At 52.8% G+C, this 21,812-nt stretch overlaps 8 protein-coding genes across 8 annotated transcripts; 4 read left to right on the top strand and 4 right to left on the bottom strand.

The window, feature by feature from the left end:
• Positions 1-123: 123 nt before the first annotated feature.
• AA0111_g7353 (hypothetical protein) lies at positions 124-3,412 on the bottom strand (the record flags this gene model as incomplete). Its single annotated transcript, XM_028653678.1, has 3 exons — positions 124-1,256; positions 1,307-2,777; positions 2,831-3,412. 3 exons carry the CDS (start codon positions 3,410-3,412, stop codon positions 124-126), a joined length of 3,186 nt encoding a protein of 1,061 aa, XP_028505249.1.
• A 1,603-nt stretch (positions 3,413-5,015) lies between these two features.
• AA0111_g7352 (hypothetical protein) lies at positions 5,016-5,675 on the top strand (the record flags this gene model as incomplete). Its single annotated transcript, XM_028653677.1, has 2 exons — positions 5,016-5,446; positions 5,501-5,675. 2 exons carry the CDS (start codon positions 5,016-5,018, stop codon positions 5,673-5,675), a joined length of 606 nt encoding a protein of 201 aa, XP_028505250.1.
• Positions 5,676-6,365: 690 nt separating this feature from the next.
• On the bottom strand, positions 6,366-6,971 carry AA0111_g7351 (hypothetical protein; the record flags this gene model as incomplete). The annotated part of the gene is made up of 1 exon (XM_028653676.1): positions 6,366-6,971. One exon carries the CDS (start codon positions 6,969-6,971, stop codon positions 6,366-6,368), a length of 606 nt encoding a protein of 201 aa, XP_028505251.1.
• A 514-nt stretch (positions 6,972-7,485) lies between these two features.
• AA0111_g7350 (hypothetical protein) lies at positions 7,486-8,928 on the top strand (the record flags this gene model as incomplete). The annotated part of the gene is made up of 2 exons (XM_028653675.1): positions 7,486-7,523; positions 7,575-8,928. 2 exons carry the CDS (start codon positions 7,486-7,488, stop codon positions 8,926-8,928), a joined length of 1,392 nt encoding a protein of 463 aa, XP_028505252.1.
• An 843-nt stretch (positions 8,929-9,771) lies between these two features.
• On the top strand, positions 9,772-11,086 carry AA0111_g7349 (hypothetical protein; the record flags this gene model as incomplete). The annotated part of the gene is made up of 2 exons (XM_028653673.1): positions 9,772-9,852; positions 9,917-11,086. The coding sequence occupies 2 exons, from the start codon at positions 9,772-9,774 to the stop codon at positions 11,084-11,086; spliced, it is 1,251 nt and encodes a 416-aa protein (XP_028505283.1).
• Positions 11,087-12,398: 1,312 nt separating this feature from the next.
• On the bottom strand, positions 12,399-14,250 carry AA0111_g7348 (hypothetical protein; the record flags this gene model as incomplete). Its single annotated transcript, XM_028653672.1, has 3 exons — positions 12,399-12,522; positions 12,576-12,773; positions 12,833-14,250. 3 exons carry the CDS (start codon positions 14,248-14,250, stop codon positions 12,399-12,401), a joined length of 1,740 nt encoding a protein of 579 aa, XP_028505148.1.
• A 1,714-nt stretch (positions 14,251-15,964) lies between these two features.
• AA0111_g7347 (Calcium-binding mitochondrial carrier protein) lies at positions 15,965-18,272 on the bottom strand (the record flags this gene model as incomplete). The annotated part of the gene is made up of 5 exons (XM_028653671.1): positions 15,965-16,173; positions 16,227-16,568; positions 16,618-16,780; positions 16,842-18,035; positions 18,096-18,272. 5 exons carry the CDS (start codon positions 18,270-18,272, stop codon positions 15,965-15,967), a joined length of 2,085 nt encoding a protein of 694 aa, XP_028505144.1.
• Positions 18,273-19,913: 1,641 nt separating this feature from the next.
• On the top strand, positions 19,914-21,754 carry AA0111_g7346 (Phosphate-repressible phosphate permease pho-4; the record flags this gene model as incomplete). The annotated part of the gene is made up of 3 exons (XM_028653670.1): positions 19,914-20,205; positions 20,253-21,631; positions 21,680-21,754. 3 exons carry the CDS (start codon positions 19,914-19,916, stop codon positions 21,752-21,754), a joined length of 1,746 nt encoding a protein of 581 aa, XP_028505143.1.
• Between the last annotated feature and the right edge of the window lie 58 nt (positions 21,755-21,812).

The raw sequence follows: 21,812 nt of genomic DNA, 5'->3' as shown, positions 1-21,812 counted from the left end.
GTTGCGACCCTGCAGTTTTGTTCTCCTTTGCTAATCCAAGAAAGAACACAAATGAAAATAAGAGGGTATATTCAATTAAAAATCCACGCGCATGCCAACTTCCGCCTTCCTACCAAGTCCACACTAATCCCACCCACTTCTCTCATGCACCCTTCTAGGTGTCCTTCTCATCCCCGTGCCCTGCATCCCTTCATTCCTGCCCTCATCTACACCATCCCTCATACCAAAGTCCATGGCTCCATATCCTTCCCCTAGCACTGTGCTCTCCCTCCCTTCCCTCCACGAATGATTGCTTTCATTGTACCCTGGGGGAACCGGCCACTGCATCTCATTTTCACTCACGTTGAAGGGGTAAGCGCCCAGATCGGTATTCAGACTGTTCGTATGACTGTGGAGACCCGAGTGGAGTGCAGGTGGTAAGAGGGAGGCTTGCTGACGGTCGATGAAATCGTTGGTGTGGGCATGCGGCGAGAAGTCGGATTCTGTGAGGCGAAAGCTGTCGTCCATGCGCGATTGGCTTCTGGGTGGCGCATCGCGGTCGCGGGAACGTGGGAGAGAATCCATTCGCGGGTTGAAGGTATTGTCAGTATTTCTGTCGCGAGCTGCTCGAGGCCCGAACGTCTCGCCTTGTAAACGTGGTTTGCGATCGGTGAATTCGTCTTGTATGACTTTCTCGTTTTCGCGGCGGCGTTCGAATTCTTGACGGAAATGATTGCCAGCGTTGTGAGAGAGGTGGAGGTTGTTGATTTTCTCTCCTAGGCGGCGGATGTCGTTCTGCATCAGTGTTGCGCCGTCGAGACTTGGTGGGGGTGGAGGAAGTGCGTGCTGCGGTGGGGGAGGGAGTGCATGTTGCGGTGGTGGACTGGGAAAGTTATGACCTGCTATCTCAGCGTGTCGTGCATCTTCATGGTGGCTCGTACGTTCGCTGTTCGGTGTTGCATCGAGCTCTACAGGCGCAGATTGCGCAGGCATTGGATCCCATGCGCGCTGCCAACACCAAGATCGTTGCTGCCTAGCTTCTAGATGCTCTATCTGACCGTTGCTTACCCACTCAGGCATGCGCTTGAGATCGGTGTTCAGGAAGTATCGCACGCCGTCCGTGTGCTTCAGACTTTGGACGTCGACAGATAGGGTTGACAAGACCTGCAGCACGCCGTACAGAAGCACCCAACGTCCTAGACGTGCTTCGCGCGGTGTCATGTGTTTCAAGTCGGTGGTGAGCTCGAACTGTTCGAACTTGTCAATAAGCGTAGATCCTAAGAAAACGTCAGCACAGGCCGACAAGTGTTCATTTTCTGTCAATTACCGTTGAAGTTAACGTCCAGTTTCTCGATATTAGTTGCATCGCTAAAGATAATGGAGAGCTGCAGTTGTGCTTTTGCGTCCTTTGTGGTATCCTTGGGCTTATCCTTTTTCAGTGAAGAGAAGAAGCTCTTTTTCTCCTTGTCCTTGCCCGTCTTTGGTACCTCTCTAGGAAGTAAGGGGTACGGATGTGGAATGTGTGCATACCCGTTCTTTGCATCGTAGGTGACCAGCATATCCGTCATACCGAGCTCTGGCAAGTCTGCACTGAAATTGTCATTTTTTCGATGAGCCATCTCCCACTTACGAGATGCTCGCTCTTCTCGAGGATTCCATATCACGTCTCGGTCGACGAAATAATCGTACAGAGAACCAAAATCTTCTTGCATAGCGTTCACAACCTTGCGATTAAGCCATGTCTTGTCGGAGGTCGGTGGCCAATTACCGTATATGCGGGTGAAATGACCAATAAGGAACTGGCGAAACGACTGGTAGCTCTGATAGACTGTGCTATTAGCAGTTTTCAGTGTGTCTTCCCAGAGATCACTGAAGTCGAAGTTGGACAGTTTTTCCTCTGCTTCCATGACGCGCAATTGCAATGTCTTCGCAGCTAAACCGAGGTTCCGCCTTGTGACCACAGAGAGGCGTTTGAAATCCGGGTGGTCCTCTATTTCCGGTGTCATGACACCAGCTAAGTGTACAAAGCTCTCGAGGTAGCCTTGTCGCCACTTGATAGTGTCCTGTTCTGCCCATGCCAAAAGCCCAAGAGCTCGTCGAACATTGTTGCGTAAGTCATCGATACCATATCGGCCAAGGTATTCTGTAATCATTTGGACACTACGTTCCCTAGCTGTCATTCCAGATCGAGCGTCCGTGTCAAGATCGTACATGATATGTATCTGGGGTTGCAGTGTACTCAGCATGTCATACACGTCTGCTCCAACTATAGGTTTGCCATGCAACATGGCCAGGAAATTACGAATAGCAACGTGATGGAGTCTCTGCCCCTGAGGTGTCCTTATGTTTTCGGGCGCGGTGAACCATATCTCGTGGGTTGGGTTGCGTTGGAAACTCTGTTGAAAAGGAGGTGGCGAATTGGTGTAGTGTCGATGGGAGGCTTCAGATGGATGATAGGCTCTAGAAGTAGTCCGAGAATCTATGCTATGTGACTGGTCGATGTCAAAAGGCGGCGGAGATCGTCCGCCTGGTGATGTTGGACCTAACATCCGCCGTTGTGTAGGTTGTGGAAAATTTGGGGAGAAAGGCTGCGATGGTGAACTTGCGCTCTCCGAAAGCGCCCAGTCATCGACGTCGTTATCATCTATTTGACCGTACAACAAGGCATTACTCAGCCAAGTGGAGCCTGAATTTTGAAGGACCTCCAAATCAGCCCGGATCGAAGGAACTGGGCGATCCTCGTCTACCTGCTCCTCTTTGAAATAGATAAGCACACTACCGTGCTGCATATCTTCATCCTGAAATACTGCGTCAGATGGATTTAGCTTCTTCATGCATACTAACAACTTACGTAGTCGAACCCTCCATATGGGCGCATGCCATCTTTGCCATCCGTCCAAACCTTGAAGTTCAGCCATGTTTTCTGGTCGGTTGGAAAGGCGTAGGACGCGGACGATTCAGACCTAAAGACAGGAGGTGTGGGCGTCGGTGCAACGCTCTTCTTTATTGGCACTCCTCCCCCTCTACCGCGAGGAGCTTTTGTATCTTTACCTTTTGCCTGGTACTTTGTCTTGTCCTTGCCTTTTGCCGAGTTGTCTGATACGGATTCGGCTCTAGAAGAATTCGTTGGCGGAGGTCGACTTCCGGAAGAGACGTCGGATGGAAGAGTATGTAGTCGTGGTCGACTGCTGCTGCCACCATCGTGCGTAGAACTGCTTCGCGATGTTGCATGACTGTTGTTGCTGGAAACTGTAAGGGAGCGTTGAATCCCACTCCTGGGATTACTAGAGTTTGGTGATGGACGCCACTCTGTAAACGCATCATGGTTTTCCTGTATCCGTTCGGGAGCCTTTCCCTTTACAACCGCCTTCTTCTCTTTCTTCTCGACTTCTTTCTGCTGTACCTTTCGACTACGCGCGCCTCGTGCCGACATATCTTGCTCGAGTCGTTGGTAGAGCTATAGATTCGTCGGTGGTCGGATGTAAAGTTTGGACAAAGGAGATCGTTCTATATTTGCATCGAACTTGAGATGTTTTTCTATACTGAGCTTCGAACAAAATCAGGAAGAGGCAATATGATTGGCTCTGGAGTATCGTGTTGCCCGCTTTCTCGCCTATTTCGGTAAATGCTATGCCTGCCGCAAGAATCCAGGAACAACAATGAAACAAAGGCGTCGGCCGATGATGTGGTGGTATTGATTAGAAACAAGCGGATGAAAGAGTGTGGGATGGCATTGAGGCTCATGCGATCAAAACAACATGGGAACTACCACGCGCAGAAAAGAACACGAGGGGTTAATAAGGCAGACACGTTCGCGGTACCAGGTCGTATATATCGAACCTATTCTCGAAAAAAACCCATGTCCGCTTGTCCCGGCGCTCAGGATGCGGAGCACAGGGCAGTGTGTCGAATGCGGTCTGGCTGCTGATAAGAGACTCATCCTACCGAGTTGCTGCAGGTTAATCCGCGAAGCGAGCGGCCCAGTGCAATGGCAATCCTTTTGCAGAAGAGGTGCATCCGCAGGTGGGGAGACCAATAGCGACCCCAGTGTTATGGCTTGGATGGTAGAGAATGGCAGGCTGTGATAAGGCCGGCTGATTCTTGTGCCTCTCGGCGGTCAGCAATCCCATCACCATGCAGCACGAAATGAAAAACAATCCTTAGGCGCAGACTGTGGGCTGAGGCAGAGCGGCACAGGCGAGCAGGTGAGATTTGACGTCGAAGGAGCTCCACGGTGCTTCTCCATAACGTCCGGATTCACGCAAGGTAGCCCTTGCATTGGGGAGCTTGGGCCCAAGGCTCTGGGTGATGAGCGCAAAGACGTCTGGTCGGGTCGAATTTCAGGGCCAGGTGAGTGCAGGCTCAACGGCCGCTTGCTCGGCGGTTCTGCGAGGATCCACGAATGATGGCGACGCCCACATGCCGTCTAGGCTGATGGGAGCGGGTTGGGCGCCGACAGCTGTCCAGACCCACGCTCAGCTACGGCGTGTGTGTTGCTGTTCCACGCGATGCCACTAATGCGCGTCGAGTATCGAGCCGCGAGCGTCGAGGCATGGCAGGATGCGAACACATTTTAATAGTCGAAAACCAGTTCTGCCGCCGGTGCAGGTCGTGTTTGAGGGTGTGGTCTGTCCGTCGCGTTTTTTGGCGGTTTGGTTGGCTAGAAATGAGGAAGGCACGATCCAGCCACAAAGTACCAGCCTCCCCCGCCTTCACCATACCCACCACCCGAGTAGGCATCCCACTTTAAAGTATACATCCCGGTTTCCATGCTCAATACGTCACCTTGCAACACCGCGACCATTCTGCAACCCGATCGCAAAACAAGACGCATCCTGGTCCGTCCTATCACTGCAAGATCTTAAAAGCGCGCTGCCCTGCATTTTTTTCGGCGGCTTGTCGTCGTCCTGCATCTCTCTTGTCGCATCGCACCTGCTTCGTTACACGGCATTAACCGACCGTGGTTCAGCTGACAGCTCGACCAAAGCAAACACCTCTTCTCTCGAAGCACTTTTGCGATCCTGCCAACTGCCATCATGTCGTTCTCCGGACTATCCTTCATCTTTTGGCGCGTCTTCCAGATCATCACCTTGATCCCGTGCCTGGGCATGCTCGCCTGGTTCGTCGACTGGTACAACAGCCGCGGCCTCCTCACACCAACGTCAATCCTCGTCCTATTCATCGTATCGGTGCTCGGCGCAGCATGGGCTATAGGCACCCTCTTCCTCTACACGCGCGCGAAACACTCTGCCAAATTCGTGGCTTTCATCGACCTTCTTTTCATGGGCGCCTTTATCGGAGCCGTCTATGCTCTCCGAGGGATTGCTGATGCTGATTGCTCCAACTGGGAAAGGAATGGTTCCTACAGCGCTGATCTTGGTTTATTCACGGTCAGTGGAGACAGGTGGGGGTTCAACATCGACCGCCAATGCGCCATGCTCAAGGCTTCATGGGCTTTCGGAATCATGTAAGTTCAATTTCAGAAAAGGTTGGAAGCAAACACGAATCTAATCCTGTGCAGGAACATCATTTTCTTCTTCATCACTGCCATATTGGCTCTACTTGTGCACCGTCACCACCGTAATGACCGAGTCGTTGTGAAGCGCGAAGTCCACCGCTCCCGTCACGGCCACCGCTCCCGCAGCCCTCGCTACTCGCACCAGAGCCACAGTCGGAGCCGACGCAGCTATGTCTAAGCTTATGGGACATGTCAAATAATGACGGGATATCGGAGTTGGGTTTGGAGCATCTGGCACTGGCTATGGTCAGAATTACGAATTTCTTTGGACATATTCCCCCTTGCGCCAATATTTGAAAGCATTGGCGTGTGTATTGAGATGATATGGAAGCGAAATGGTTACGACATTGGTATGAGAATACATCCCTGGACCACGGGAATTAGAACGACTCTGTAGATAATTGCTTTATGAGAACTATGGTCGCGAGCAAGTCTACACTCTAAGCAACGTGACAGAACACGTCAACAAACAGACCCCACCAACAACAACAATAATAATGTATTGCTGCCCGAGTGTGGTAATGCTGTCTTAGTGGACAGGCTGTCCATGTTGCGAAGTTTTTTTGAACCAGGATATTCGCTGTACACGACTGGTAACGTTAACTCGGATCCACTTGGATTTTGCACCCCTCCAGTCCAACCTCTGTACCAGTGCACCGACGTGTTCGACCAAGTTTCTTCGCTGATAGACTCAGGGTCTAGGATCGTGCAGAGGTCAAGTCAAAATTGGTTGTGACTGGGGTTGATATTCTACAGTTGCGTATGGCGCGTTACTCCTATGCAAGCTCCATTGATGCAATTCCGCTCCATCATGATACTGGTACAATAATGTCATACAGTCCATAACCGTATATGCAGCCTTCTTCCACTACCACACTCTGCAAAGCGCCATACCACCCAACTGTCGCTCCACACATTCTCTTGCCTCGAGTATTCCTCGGTCTGTTGTAAGGAACATGCATTCTCCGGGATGCGTCAGTCCCTTTACGTAGCTCGATTCGCGTGTCCTCGTGATCTTGCCCAAATCCTCGCTCGTCAGCCATATCCGCCGTGTGGGCTTGGAAACTAGCTTCATGTTCTTCAATACGGGCTCGTTTTGCCAGTACTTTAGGCCAAGCCATAACCGTCTCCGCGCCGGGTTCTGAGGTACATGTATATCGTGGACCTGCTCTTGACCTAGTGGTGCCTTCTCTCCAGTGCCTGCTGATGCATCAATGGGGTATGCAAGCCATGGCTCCTCCTTCAGCTTCTGTGCCATTATGTCTAGTTGCTCGGGATCTTGCTGTGTCTGGAGGAGAAAGGGCTTTGGTGGTGTTGGCCCGCCGAGTGTGACTGAAGAGAGGAAGCCTTCGCGTTGCAGACCCAGCGCAATGTTAACGTGCATCTTGGAGACTGGTATTGATGTCAATCCAAGGCGAGCTTTGGAGGCGTTCTGCATGTGCGAGCAGACATGTGCGAGGTTGACGAGAGACATATTGGCTGCAGTGGTGGTGGGAATTTGCCCTCGACGGGCTGCGGCAGCAGGTGGGCGCGATGGCCGATGTGATGATAAGAGCGACCGTGTATCTGGTAGCGAGTATCAACGGTGAGGCTCGATGCAGCCTCCAGGTATGATTGCGCGTGGTGTCGTCGGCGGATGCTCTACGCAGCAAATTTCTGGATTGGCTCGGAGGTCCGCAAGTCACGAGTGGATCGCTACTGCCCGCTCCATTCGGCAGAGCTTGGACCGGCGCCTACTAAAGTCGACACTAATGGGCGGGCGCTTCGAGGACGACACAAATAGAAGACCGCGCAGCTGTTGGTCGGAGCTGTCGTCGGCTTATATGACAGCCTTGCGACCCTATATATGCCTTTGATCTCTCCTGATGATTCTCCAAGAGTACTAACTGTTCGTCTTACTACTTCTCTACAGCGTCTCCACATCCTGGGACATCTTGGGCTGTCAGACATCTTGGACGCCCGATAGACCATCATCGTACACTAACACAATGCCTCCACAGCAGGGTGAAGTGTCCCTCTTGACGCTGTAAGTAGTAAGATATGCTTGGGCCTCGAAGCTGTACTGACATTTAGACAGCTTTGCAGACGTCCATTACTACATCTCCCCACCTACCCAGCAACCCCCACATCATCGCTTCGACAAAGGCTCCTATGTCTACCTTTACCACAATCCCATGCGCCAGAGTGGGCGCATAGAAGTAGCGAACCATGCGGGCACACCCAACCAGGATGCCTTTGCCGGTCAGCTGGACACCATCAAGATTGAGCAAACATACAAGCACCCGTGCTTGTTCACCCTCACGGTCGATGCCTTCCAGAGTCACATCGGCAACGCGAGTCCGCATCATGACACGTCACAGTGGCATCTTCCCACACCCGATCCCTCGAACCAGGGCAAATACATGTACAGGCTGCACACGGTAGATTTGTATTTTTGGACACCAGAAGATGCGAGCCTCTTTCTTGACTCTATTCGGAGAGTGCTACAACCGCACCAACTGCAGATTACGCGCAACCCTAATGCCACCCCAACGCACTCGGAACATAAGAATGATGCCCTGAGTCCTGTCATCGCGAGGCTGGAGAGTGCAGCCATATCACACACTAGTCGGACTCCGAGTGTCAGTACAACGCAGTCATTCCCTGGCCCTCCTACCGCACCCGCACCAACATCACCCCCTCCCAGCGAGCAGCCGCCCAACTACGCTCCAATGGCATACAATCCGGCAGCTCCAGCCGCGCCAGAGCCTATCGCGCATCGTGAAAAGACACCACCACCGCCAGACGCAAACGACGGCACTGGTCTTGGGTCTGCCGCTGTACACGATCAGCATGCCGCACAATACAGCAACCCACTACAAGCTTCATTTGCGCCCCAGCCGACATCAGGATCGTACTTTCCAGGACCACCAGCGCCAGGCCAGGGCTTTACTGGTCCACCGAGTGTGCACCGTACAAACACGGCGGGGTCAGTGCCGAGTGCACCACAAAGTCCGCCGTCGTTTGCACCACCTCCATCTGCGCTTCCACCAGGCCAATACAATGGCCATACCCCGCCACCTCCCGCCATGAAGCGAACATCCACCATGCCAGTTCAGCAGTACGCCAACTACCCGAACTCGCCCGGATTTCCGCCTGCCCCCCAATCGCCGCCTGCGCATTCTGCTGTACCGTCTCCTGGATTTCCTCCTCAGCAATATCAACCAATGGCATCCCCGGGCTATGCACAATATCAGTATGGTAGCACAACAGCTCAACCTCAAGGACAAAATTTGCATCAACAGTTTTACAGACCAACGGAGACTGAAGCCGCGGTGCAAGATCACGAGAACCCCAACGCGCCGCAACGCAACTCGAACATCGGAAAACGGGTAGATAAAGTGGAGAAGGGTATTGGCAGTTTCTTGAAAAAGCTGGATAAGAAGTTCTAGTATAGTGTCAGTGCGCCAGTTCTTGTATCTAACTTGAGTTTTGCCAGCCAGCGTAGTCATTGACGACTTTGGAGATCGAAGCATATACCCTTTTGAATAATTTACGGCCACTATTACGACCAGCGTCGCCTGTGCCACTCTTGTAGATCAAGCATGTGAATGCGATCATTGTGCAGTACGAGCTCCAATCAGTGCCCGGCGCTAGCGTATCCTTGAATCTGGGAGAGACCCTAAAATAGTAGCAGGTTTCTGGAGATGACATGAGCTCTTGCTTTTGCCTCAACCGCTGAGGTGAGGAGCCTAGCGGCTATGGTACAAAACCGTTGGGAGATCGCTAGAGGCTGAATTATTACAGTGTTGCCGTGCTACACTTTACTGTAGATTTAATGTCTATTTGCGCTCGCAGTCGCCGCCTCCCCAGCCACAGAGCCCCTAGTCACTGCTCCCCATCATCCCAGCATCCGCATTAACCCTCAGCTGCCAAGGCAAGCATCCGGGCGCAGGCCTAGCCAGAACATCACTCGCGGCTTTCCCCCCATTGTTGTCAGTCGTCTAGTTATTCCCAGACTATACACCTGACACCGATCCCCAATATCCTAACCACATCTACGACTCGCTCACCGCCGCTGCCGCTGCCGCCGCCGCCGCCTGCTTAGACGTTTCGACGCAACGGTTCGACAGCTCCTAGTGCGAAACAGTAACCAAGAACGCGGGCCTTCCGAAGCTTGGGCGATCCACCTTTGTCCAAACAAGTGATCTCATTGTGAAAACAAGGCTTCGGCAACATCCTTTGGTTGAAGCATTTGACGTTTGACATAACTGGTGTATGGTTGTTTTGGTATCATGTTGTTACCTGCGCGGCATGCAAGGGAAGGCGCGTTGGAGCGGAGAGAGATCTCCAAGCAAGGCAGGACCTTTGTTGTTGTAAGTTTTCCGCGTGCAACCCTTCCGTGTTACCCTGGAGCCCTGACTGACCCTGATTGCCTAGGTTGGAGTCATCGCCGTTGCCATCTTGGTTATACTCATCATCACATACTTCTCGACCCTCAAGTTCCGAGCACCATATCGCGCCGCAAAGAAAGCACAACAGTCGTCCAACGACAAACTACCTTCGTTATTCTCCTGGAAGGCGTTCCGCAAGCGCCCGCGCCGAAATGACTACTCGACGAGTCTACAAGACACGGAATACCGGGGCAGTACAAGTAGGGCAAGTGGTGAGATGAGCGGAGCTGCGGCTGGGGATCCTGAGAGGCAGATGAACAGCACCACGGCAGCTGGGGTTGACAGGAACACGTCGATTCGCAGTGTTATGACGCTGCCCGCCTACTCTTCCGCCGCACGGGAGAATGAGAGGGTATTGGCTCGCGAGGGTGAGCGCGCGGGCGTCGACACGGTCGTTGAGCTCCCAGAGACACTAGACGAGGAAGAGAGACAACGAGAAGAGGAGATGGAATCCCTATACCAAATACGACTGGCACGACGTATCGAAGCAACGGATCGAGAAGCACGCCGGCAAGCGCGAAGAGAGGCACGCGCTCGTGGAGACGTCCAAGCACTCGCAGATATCCGACGAAGGGCCGAAGAAGCTGCAGACCTCTCTGTATCACAAATGCTCATCGCTGAGCACCAGACCAGAAATCGAAGCCGCGAACAGCGGGTATCTGCCGTAGCCTACGGTGACCTCGGTGTTGCAAGGCACGACGGCACTCGACTAAGGGCCAATTCTTCCGAAAGCGATAACCGACCCCTCTTAGATTCTGCGGCGTCATTCTCTGGTCAAAGCCGTGGCCGCGACGCACACGCACGCGGTCTTTCCGTTACCTCTCTCGCACAATCAGTTGATTCACACGCATCCGATGACTACGACTTCGCAGATGCCTCGCGTTCAAACTCGCACTCAACCGGCCCCAACAGCGAAGGCTTTGAGGTCGTGCCGCTGAACCCAGAAAGGAGTCATGGTGGAAGCGGCGGACCGTCGCCAGAGATACCGCGAGAAGATGCGCCCGCATACGAAGATCCGCCCAACTACGAAAGCCCCATCAACACCAGGGCGCCACAATTGCCAGCATTGAACCTGGATCTCGAAAGACTACCTAGCATCCAAGTCACAACGGAACCGACCCCTGTAGAAGGTCGAGCACCATCATCCCTTACATAAACTTCTCGCATAATATCGCATTTCCAGCCTCGTGCTACTGTACACATTTGGGTATAGCCATTTCGAGCCATTTTGAAACAGCATTCATTGTTACTCTTCAACGATCTCACGAAGTCACCGCTGTTGGAACAGCGAGTTGTTGTTCGCACTATTGCATTTCCTCGGTTATTATGGCGTGGCGCAATAGGCGCACTAGAGGGAGCATATGTACACATAGGTATTGCTCAGACCTTGAATGTCCCATTCCATTCTCTCACCTATATTTGTGTGATTGCTTTACATGTGCCAAGCTATTATCGTGTAGGCAGCAATAGTGTGCTGGCACTTGTTCTCTCCATAGCACAGAAGATCCAGTGTTTCAACTTCCATGTAGGACACAGTACCTTACCCTCACTAAATGTGCATCTCATATGGAGATGATCATGATACCACCGATGTACTGGACTTTGGAGATCAGTACCGCACAACTCCGGTTATCCTCGAAGGGTACCGTAATCGCCTATCCACTTCCTATGCCCGTACAAATTACCTTTCACCCACGATATTTCGCCGCAGCCTTCACTACCAACTTCACGCTTGCAGAGATGTTGAAAGTGTTGACTCAACAGCGATCTACGAATCACTCGTTTATATGGCAATTTTTGTGTTCAGTAAGTGGCTTATATTCGATGCTGGACGTGTTGTTGTGACTGAAACCTGCTATTCGCGAGTTGCTACAGTAAACCCAGAAATCATCCTCTACCTATTCAGTTGATTCCTCTTGCCCAAGATCCTTCCCAAATCATCTGGAGAATCAAAATTCGAAAGGCTCTTCGAACCATCCGCTAGCGCCGGGCCTTCTTCACTAGTGTGATCGAGAATCTCCAATATAATTAATGCTCAAACCTTCTTTGATTGCAAGGTGCATGCATACTAGACAATCCAACCAACTCAGCAAGATAAGTAGGACAAGATAATACTAATAACAGTATCAAGCCGAAGCTCAAACATATACCTAGTACAATCGAGAACTAAGAAGAACTGAAGGTGAAGTGATCCAGCGAAGGATAGAAAGGTGAAGGTGACAAAAACGATACATCGTAAAACCACGAGAAGCCGTAAGAGATAAAGAGAAGAGAGAGGGGGTGAAACAGATGTCCTATCCTCGGCTTCGTGGAAAAAGTGCCTCCCAGTTTGTGCCACCTAGCCTCCCATGAAGTGAATTGCAAAACGCCAGAATATCGCTAAGCGCCAGAAGAAAGAGAAGAGTTTTACCAAAAGGACAGGCAATATCGAAGCAGTATCAGATGCCCTCAATAGATTATCTAGCGCTTCAATGGCCAGAGTCGCTTACACGTCTTCTCCGCCCACGGCTACCACCTTCGGGTCGCTGAGCAAGGACGTCTCGTAGTTGAGGGTCATCTTTGTCCTTATCAGTGTGATGAACACGTACGTGTCTACAGCTTCTATTAGCTTGGCTCAAACTGAGTTTCTTCAGGAGTGTACACACCTTTGCAGGTTGTCTGGCCTCGGATACTTGTGCTCGCGGTCTGGACAAAACGGGCATACGTATCCAGGTGACTGATGCACAAGCCCATGTCGTATCATTTCATTCTTGCGTTTGAAACCTTTGCCACCTTCGCCTCGTGGACAGTCTTTGACTGGACAGTAATGTGGTCTATTTGACGAATGCACGTTGGTGTGCGAGCTGCATAAGTCAGCACCTAGAATTTTGGCAACGTTGACCTGAAGAGCGAGACAACTTACTTGAGAAGATATTGCGTCTGGAAAGGTGCAGCAGTGCAGCCTGGATAGTCGCACTTGAAACATCCAACGATATGTGGGGTTGATTGCTGCTGTAACCCAGAGTTCAATGGAGGTGGAAGCACTCTCGACGCGAGCGCACCATCTAAACTCATATGCCTTTGCCTTGGTTCGATGGGTGTTGGCTGTGTACCAGGACTGAGGCCATCCGAGCTCTGATAACTGTCACTGGTGGATGCGGAGTGCAATGTGGCTGTGTAAGGACTGTTGTCTGATGCTGCATGTGATGGTCTCCGAGCATCTGTGCCAAATGCACCTCCCCCTGAGGTGCGTAGAAACAGATCACCTCGGTGTGGTATCTCATGAGCACTCATGGGCGAAGAGGCACTTAGTGGGGGAAATGGCGTTGCCGGAGAGTGAGAGCTAATGGACAGAGCACGCACTATCGATGTTGGCGATTGTCCTACTGAAGATACGGATTGTCTATGTGAGAAGCTGATGCTGTTGGATCTGGTTGCTTCGTGATCACTCGTTGCAGACTTCGCTATATCGTCCATATGTCGGAATGAGGGTAGTTGCTGACTGGGCGAGCCTGCTGCTGCATCACGCGCAGGAGATGGCGCCTGTAATGCTGGTAGGGTATCTGCGGAAAGTCCCCCTCGTTGCGGAATGGTTAGTTGCCGTAGACCAGGAGATGTTGCTGAGTCATGCTCCTGGGAGAGACTGTTTGGCAACTGATTTGGTGGCTGCAATGACACGTTGGACAATGCGGTTGAGATGGATGGCGTTCTATTTGTTCCGTTTATGTTAGATCGTACACCATTCGGTGCTGTGTGGACTGCAGATGGTTGAGAGGTGCGCCTGTCTGCTGCCGCAAAGCCAAAAGGTCTAATGACTTCGTCTTCGATCACGGAATCTCTGTGGGTAGCTGTCGCTTTCGGATCAGGTGCTGAGGCAAGTACTTCTAGCAAAGTAGGTTGCTGGTTGGCAGGACAAGTAGTAGACGGCACTGACTGACCATGATTAGGAGGAGACTGGGCAGTTGCCGTGTTGGAGGTTTCAGCATCTAGCATCTCGTCGTCCCCAGAGCCAGGTCCTTGGTCAGATTCAGAGTCAGAGTTCAGGGCCTGCTCGCTTGCTTTTTGGGCAATATCTGGGCGATTAGGATCCATTTCACGAATGAGCACCCAGTCTCCTTGGGTCGGCCGGGTTCGGATCTTGCGAGAATTAGATTTTTTTCGGTTGCGGGATCGAGATGGACTGACACTCTGGCGAATGAGTTGATGGCGGACGACTGTCGTTATCGGGGGTGGTGGGTCCGGAGATGGTGTTGCCTTTACAAATCTGGCTTTCAAGAGGGGTGATTTCGGAAGGAATTCGTCGTCCTGGTAGTATTCCACGGATTGGATGGCGTCGAGCATTTGGACAGCGGGTTCCGCAGGTTAGGAAGATGGTTATCGAGATGATGGAACAGAGAGATAATTATCCCAGTGAGCGCTCAGCGAATGCCCCTAGAGAAAGACCCAGGCGGCGATGAAGAGAGCGTGTGGCACAGCAAGACCAGTCTTGAATAGCTGTCTGGAGGAGAGTCAGCAGGGCCATGGGCTGCATTCTTCTCGCGACGATGGAAGAAGAAGGGTCCAGAGCAGCAAGTCTGGCGGAATGGATACGATAAACAGAGATGAGAAAAGCGAGGTGCCGTCGGAAGCGTGCCAGGCTAGAGACGCTCGGATCGAGCGAATGGGGCAAAGCAGGGGTGACTATGTGGAAAAGACGGGTTGTTGGTCATCGGAACTGAAATACAGCGAACAGTATCATGAGTCGCGAAATATATGTGGAGATATGATGCAAAGTAAAGACGCCAACGTTGAAGCGGCTCTGCGCGGTGAAAACATACCCGAGGGTGCCAGTGCGACGGCTCTTTTTCAGCCTCAAGGCGGTGTCGAAGGGCTCTGCCGATCGCAAACATCAACTCGCGCAGGCTGCGATGGGGCAGGCGTTTGTTCACAGATGGCATAGATGATGGTAACAGTGTGCGAGCCTTGTCTGCCCTTACGGCATGCAGGAAACGGATAGCTCTTGAAGGGGGGGAGACTGCGGCGGGTGAGGAGGCTGACTTGCGGGGGTTGTTGACTGGACGGCCCTGTCTGCGGACGCTGGAACAGGCGGAAGGCGGGTTAGGTCAGCGGTGCAAGATACAACAAGCAACTGGGCAGCGAGGGTGAAGGACAGCGCGTGCAAGTTGGATGCTCTGCAACGACGATGGATCTAGACGGAATCATGACCGTCGCGCCAGTCGCCCTTCTTTGGCTCCTGCGAGGCGCAGCCCCAGCTTACCACCAGCGCGAGCGAGGCTCTAATCCAATCCAGTTTTTATGAGGCTCCCACCGAAGTTTCCATCCCCGCACAGATAGCCGCTAGCTGCTCTTGGACCCCACATGCACTTCTAGCTACTCCACGGGGGACCGAGCCCAGCCCCGCCTCTTTCACGCCCAAAAGCCTCCATCGGCCCTATTGTGACTTTTGCTCTTTAGTCCGTCTCCTAGACTTCCTGAACTATCCTTCGGCGAGCTTCGTGCTAATTCTCTCTCTCACGGCCAAATTTGTCAGATTGGCTATTCGCGGAAACTCATGCGGCGTGGTGCCATGTTGCCCTGCTGCGGCTTGCTGTTCGCTTGACACGCCGCACCTGGATTGAGCTACCCTCTATATTAACTGCCCAGTCTGAATGCCAGACTATGCCAGAAATCCTCCTATTCTATCTACCCGGACACCTGTCGACTACATGTGCATGCGTGGCCGACTACAGCATGCAGTCCACATCTGTCTTCCCCTCTCCTCCCGCTGTCAAATGCAACCGCCCTATCGTACAGTCTTGTGCTGCATGCGCCCTTGTCTATTATTGTGCCGCTCAGAAATGCTCCAACAGAATTGTGACAGACACGCCTACCCCCACAGTCACTGCCAACTAGCGAGTAAAAACATGCTCCTTGGTAGATCAACGCCCCAAAACAACTCGTGGCTGATAAAGCTGTTGTTGGCGCCAGAAACGGTATCCCACCCATAAATTGGCCAATCCCATTTTATCCCTCACCCGTAATAATGCACATCGGCTAAGCACCTGCATTGATTCTATCACGCTTCCGGCTTCTTGCCGAATCCGGGAATCCCACTGAACTTGCTGCCGGCGGGCAACTTGGGTCGGCCAAAGTTCTCGTCCAGGTCGAGGATTACCTTGAGCGCGTTGCGGCTGCGCAGGTACGGCAACGGCGCCGTCGCTTCCTCAAGCCCGACTGATGGTTCCAGACTTGCCGAATCATGGCTAGATCCTGGCATCGGCAGAGCTGTAGGCATGTTAGTCGGCCATGTGCGCAACAAGGTGTCATGCAAAACTCACCTCGCTGTAGAACTTCATAACCAGCCAGCGTGAAACCGAATTGTGGAGACGATCGCATGATACGGGCAGGCCCGCCCTTGAAGAACGCCTTGAAACCTTCTTCCTTGAAGATGGTTGTCGCCGCATGACGAAGACCAGTGTATGCCACTTCGCCCTTTCGTGCCTCTACCTGTAACCTGGTCTTGATAACGTCGCACGGTGTGGTCAAGTACGCTGCAGGCATACCAGCGATGGCACCAGCGCTCAGCATTTGTAGTACGCCTAGTGACTTTTGTGGACTCTCGCCGAAGAAATCTCTCTTCAGATGGCTGTAGGTAGGGAAGTAGATGGCGGAGAAGGGAACTGATGGACGGGTCAGCGACATCGAGATGCAATAGCAAGCAACACGTACCGTCACGCAGAAGACATGCGCTAGCACCCTTGTAGAGACCAACGAGACCCAAGTTGCGGACGATCCACATGGCGGACCGCCTAGGAACACCCTCAACGTTCTTGGACAGTTCACCCTGGATCTGTAACCGAATCTTGACAATCTCGAGAGGGTTTGTGAAGACCTGAACATGGCGTGTTAGCAATCGTTGTTACTTGAAATGATCAAGACAGGGGATAACGTACAACTTGGCAGGCACCAGCAGTACCACCAGCCAGCATCTCAGCGGGAAACTTGATCTGGCCTGTTGCCTTGTCTGTCATCTTTCCACGAACGAGGTCGTTGACTGTGAGCTTGATAGCTTTCTCCGGTGCTACACCAACAAGCTGAGGCAGGACGCCAGAGTAGAGTCCCTTGAAACCCTCATTCTTAATGACCTTCTTTGCACAGTCGAGCGAGTTCTTGTAGAGGACATGTCCAACACCTGAACTTCTCTGGTTCTGCATTCTCGTCTTGACCAAATCAATAGGGTAGACCATAAAGGCACCAAACGCACCAGCCAGCGAACCGAGGGCGAAGTGGTGGATCGACTCCAGAATGTCGTGCCATATAGACTTTGTGGTCGCAAAGACCTTTTGGCCAGCTTCGGATATGCCTGCGGCCGCCAAAGATCCTGCAGTGTGCCACGATGGATCGAGGACGCGGGCAAAGTCTCGCAGACCGAGGCGTCCGGAAGCCTCATCCAAACCAGCAAAGTGGAAGAGAATGTCTGCTTCCATGGGCGTGTAGAGGTTGAAGCGACTTATCCGCGCGGCCTCGTTAAGGAAATCTGTACGGGTGATCTTGCCGTCAGAGCTCTTCTGTGTGGCATTGCGGATGATGAGCTCGATCATGTCCATCTGCTGGATGACGTTCTGGAAGGCGCGCACATTGGCGTAGGAGATCTTGCTGCCAACCGAGATGTTGCAGAGAGTGGGCAGGTTCTCGAGGAGGTAGTCGGAGAGCTTGTGGCTCGCAGTCTCGCGTATTATGCGCTGGAAGTGCTCCGGCTCGATGAAGCCGTCCTTGTTCTTGTCGAAATAGGTGAAGCCCTGTCGCACACGCTCTCCCTGTAGCCCTCGCAGCAGCTGGGCAAACTGGGGGTAGGTCATGGTGTGCCTGTGCTTCTTGGAGCCAATGTACAGCGAGGCCCAGCCGCCCTCCCAGTCGAAGGGCAGGCTGTCCTCGGTCTTGTGCGCCTTCCATGTCTCGTAGAAGTCGTCGAAGTTGATGTAGCCGGTCCGCTGCTTGTCGAAGAAGCGGAAGACGACCTCGTACTCGGCGTCGGGTTTGGCGAGCAGGTTCTGGAAGACGGACCAGTCATGGATGCTGACCTTGCCCTTCTGGTCGCGATCGGCGACCTGGAAGAGGATGCCATACTGGTACCGCTTGATCTTGTGCTGGAAGCGGGCACGTCATTAGCTTGGATGACTCGATACTATGCAGACAGCCCTGCTTACGTAGTCCTCGCCCTCGGGCGCGACCGCTGTGATGAATTGGTCTTGGTCGAGATAGTATTCGCCTGACTCGTCCTTTTGGGCGTGTTTCATAAAGGCGGCGCGCGTGAGCTGCGACAGCTGGGGCTCGTCGGTGGTGCCCAGCAGCACCTCGCGCACTTCTTCCGTGACGGTCGCCATAGTGAGGGGATGACAGCAGCCCGGGCAGTTGAGGGTGCAATTGGCCTGAGCGAGGTCGTTGGGTCAGTTGAGGGAAGGTAGAGAGGGACACAGTACAGGGTGAGTCGGCCAACTCGCCGTCGACAACAGCTCGCGGGTGGCAGCGAGCTCGGAGGTAAGCTAATTTTTAATTGCGAGCCATTGGCGGGGGTCGGAGGAAACGTGGGGAAGGCGCGGCTGCGAACAACGCCCTGAGCTGAGCTACTTACTGCAGATGTCCAGGGGAATGTTCTGAATTCTCAGTACCTAGTGTAGTGCTGCCTTTCACCCTGTGTCTTGTCCGTCTTCACACAAAGGCATTTGCCGCCTGCTTCCGCCTCGCTCCCGCATTACCTGTTTCCCGACATCGCCTCATCGCCTCATCGCTTGTAGCCCCTGTCAGATTCTATTAAGAGAACACTCTAATCGAGAGCCTCATGCACCCATCGAGCCACATACTGCTCTTCAGGGATAAGTAATCAATCTAGCGCAAGGGCGAGTTTGGTATCGCTGAGAAGGCCATCTACCCCGGATTGGTGCGCGCTGTCAAGCTTTTAGCGTCGCCCATTGCCCAGGCACACGCGACCCTTTGCACTGCTTCTTATGCGTCGTCGAGCACCGGCGGCTGTCAGAAATCCGTCCATCAGAGACTGAAGCATTTCAATCAGTACCAAGTCACCTTGTTCGGCTCTGCGACATCGCTCTCACAAGCAGCCAACATACCCGCTTCGACCCGGCACTCGGATCACTAGTTCCATGTACAGAGGCACCTCGGGAACCATGGCCAAGAATAGTCAAAATATGAGAGAAAGGCGACCGTTATAGCGCGCGCATCCTCAGCGCAGGTAAATCTATCTCGGTGGCCTTTAACACACTTTCCAAGACACTGCAGTGGAAGCACACGACCAAGGAGCCCTATAGCATGAGCGGGCCTGCGTCAGCTATGACGACACGGCCAACGTCGTTGCATCGACTCCACCTGCACCTTCCCTCCAAGCCCACGTGAAGGCTTCAACTTCGCAATCACATCCAACATCCACCAGCATATACAGCAATCTCGCCTTGTGCTGATGATGTGATGTCGCGGTTTCCTACACTCTAGGCACTACCTTCCTATGACGAATTCCACAGTGCTAGAATATGGCCTCTCTTAATAGCTGCTCTGATTGACCCCACAACTGCGATCCCAATACACGGCCAGTTACAGACACTTCGGAGCACGCGCGGCCTTGAGAGCCAACTGCTTCAATGCGTGTCTGATGTATACAAGTCTATTGGTAGAAAATTCCTGCACCCTGTGGTCCTCCAAGGCGGAGACAAGACAGCGGAATTTCTGGGCAAGTCTCATGCACTTGGCGGATCCTCACCACGAGCAGCAGCATGGTATCGAATCCGCACTCCAATGGCTGAAAGCAATATATCTGCGCTCCGACCCGTCACCAGATCCTCGGCGCCCATCTTCCAGTATCTTGTCTTCTGGGCACGTCTTGCCATCCTAAGCCCGGTGTCAAGCCGACGCCCTGCACTGCCATGTGCTACATACCTACTCGGGTTATATAAGATTAACCATGTTCCCAGCAACCAGGATTCTGCCAAACACAGCTCTACGCCTGCACAATCAAGATGGCGCATCCAGTCACAGCCAAGTATGATTGGATTCTTGCAATTACCACCATTGCCTTCGTCTTCTCCGCCTTCGGAAACGGTGCCAACGATGTCGCCAACGCCTATGCTACCTCAGTCGCCGCTCGTACCTTGACCATGGTACAGGTTGGCCCGCTTGCCGTAATAACAGAATTCATCGGTGCTGTTGCGCTTGGAGCTCGGGTGACCTCAACCATCAAGAACGGCATCATCTCCATCGACCGTTTTACAGGCAACCCGGGCGCGCTCATGTTGGCCATGGGCTGTGCTGGTGAGTATTTTCACTCTGTATCAGGAGCTTGAGCTAAACATGGACAGAGGTTGGTAGCGCCTTCTGGTTGATGCTTGCCACGCATCTGGGAATGCCCGTATCGACTACTCAAACAGTCGTTGGCGCTCTTATTGGAGTCGGATTTGCTAGCCAGTCTCCTGTCAAATGGGCGTGGGAGTCCGGCTCTGTATCGCAAGTCGCTGCTTCTTGGGGTATCGCACCTCTGATTGCTGGTGCATTTTCTGCTATTATCTTCGGCACCGTCAAGTACTCAGTTCTTGAGCGCAAAGATCCTTTCAAGCACGCCATGCGCCTTATTCCCTTCTACTTCGCCATGACGGGAGCCATCCTAGCCCTGTTCATTGTTGTTGAAGCACCTACAGCACCATCCCTGGAAGAGTTTGGGGCTGGCAAGGCTGCTGGAATCATCCTAGGAGTATTCTTTGGATGCTTGGCCATCTGCTATATCTTCTTCATTCCATTCTTTAAACGCAAGCTTATCATGAAGGATCCTCGTGTCCGAATCTGGCACGTCATCTTGGGTCCCCTGCTCCTCAAGGAGACTACCACTCTTTTCTGGCCAGGCAAGGGCAACGAATACGTCACCGATTACTACGAGGATGCCTACGGCGAAGTCCATGCTGGAACGAACGCGAAGCAGGCTGTGACGAATTCGACTAACGACGATGAGATCAAGAAAGTTGATGCTGGATCCCCATCCGGCTCAGTGAACAACAGTGGCGTTCTCCCTAGCGACCCAGAGAAGACAAAGCTAGAGGAGAGTGTTGGTGCGCCTGTCCGAAAACTCAAGAAGCCAGAGCCTTACGAACGTTGGATTGTTCCCGTCAAGCATCTCTCATGGGTTAACCCTCAGAGGTGGTGGTCATACACCAAGTTCATCTTCCTCCGAGGTGTCACGTGCGACGTCATTACGCACGACAATGACCTTTTGCGCGCTATTCACTCCAAGGCCATTCGTTACGATGTTCGCGTCGAGCATCTATGGACGTACTGCCAAGTTGTCTCCGCTATAATGATGTCCATCGCTCACGGCTCTAATGACGTGGCCAACGCTGTCGGTCCATGGGCCGCTGTTTACCAGACATACCTAGCTGGAGAGGTTGCGACACGCTCCCCTACCCCCGTGTGGTTCCTGGTTGTCGCTGGTCTCTTGCTCGGTCTTGGTTTCTGGTTCTACGGATACCACATTGTCCGTGCGCTTGGTAACAAGATCACTCAAATGTCGCCAACACGTGGTTTCTCGGTCGAACTGGGCGCTGCTATCACCGTTTTGCTTGCTTCTAGACTCGGGCTTCCAGTATCAACAACTCAGTGCTTGACCGGTTCAGCGGTCGGGGTCGCCTTGATGAACTACGACCTTGGTGCCGTCAACTGGCGCCAACTGGCTTTCATTTTCTCAGGATGGGTAAGTTTCCTTCACATTACTTTGACTTCTCATCTCTAACAATTCTAGGTCATGACCCTACCCGTTGCTGGTCTTATTTCCGGTCTTCTTTGCGTCATGGCGCTCAACGCTCCGAGCTTCTAATCAGCTTCGATATGGCATGAGTCCAGGTCGATTTTTGATGTGTTTCGAAAGCATATTC

Source organism: Alternaria arborescens (genome assembly GCF_004154835.1).
Source record: "Alternaria arborescens strain FERA 675 chromosome Unknown contig_16, whole genome shotgun sequence".
NCBI lineage: Eukaryota > Fungi > Ascomycota > Dothideomycetes > Pleosporales > Pleosporaceae > Alternaria > Alternaria arborescens.
Note: the sequence above shows the minus strand (reverse complement) of the source record. Positions and strands in the feature narration are given on the sequence as shown.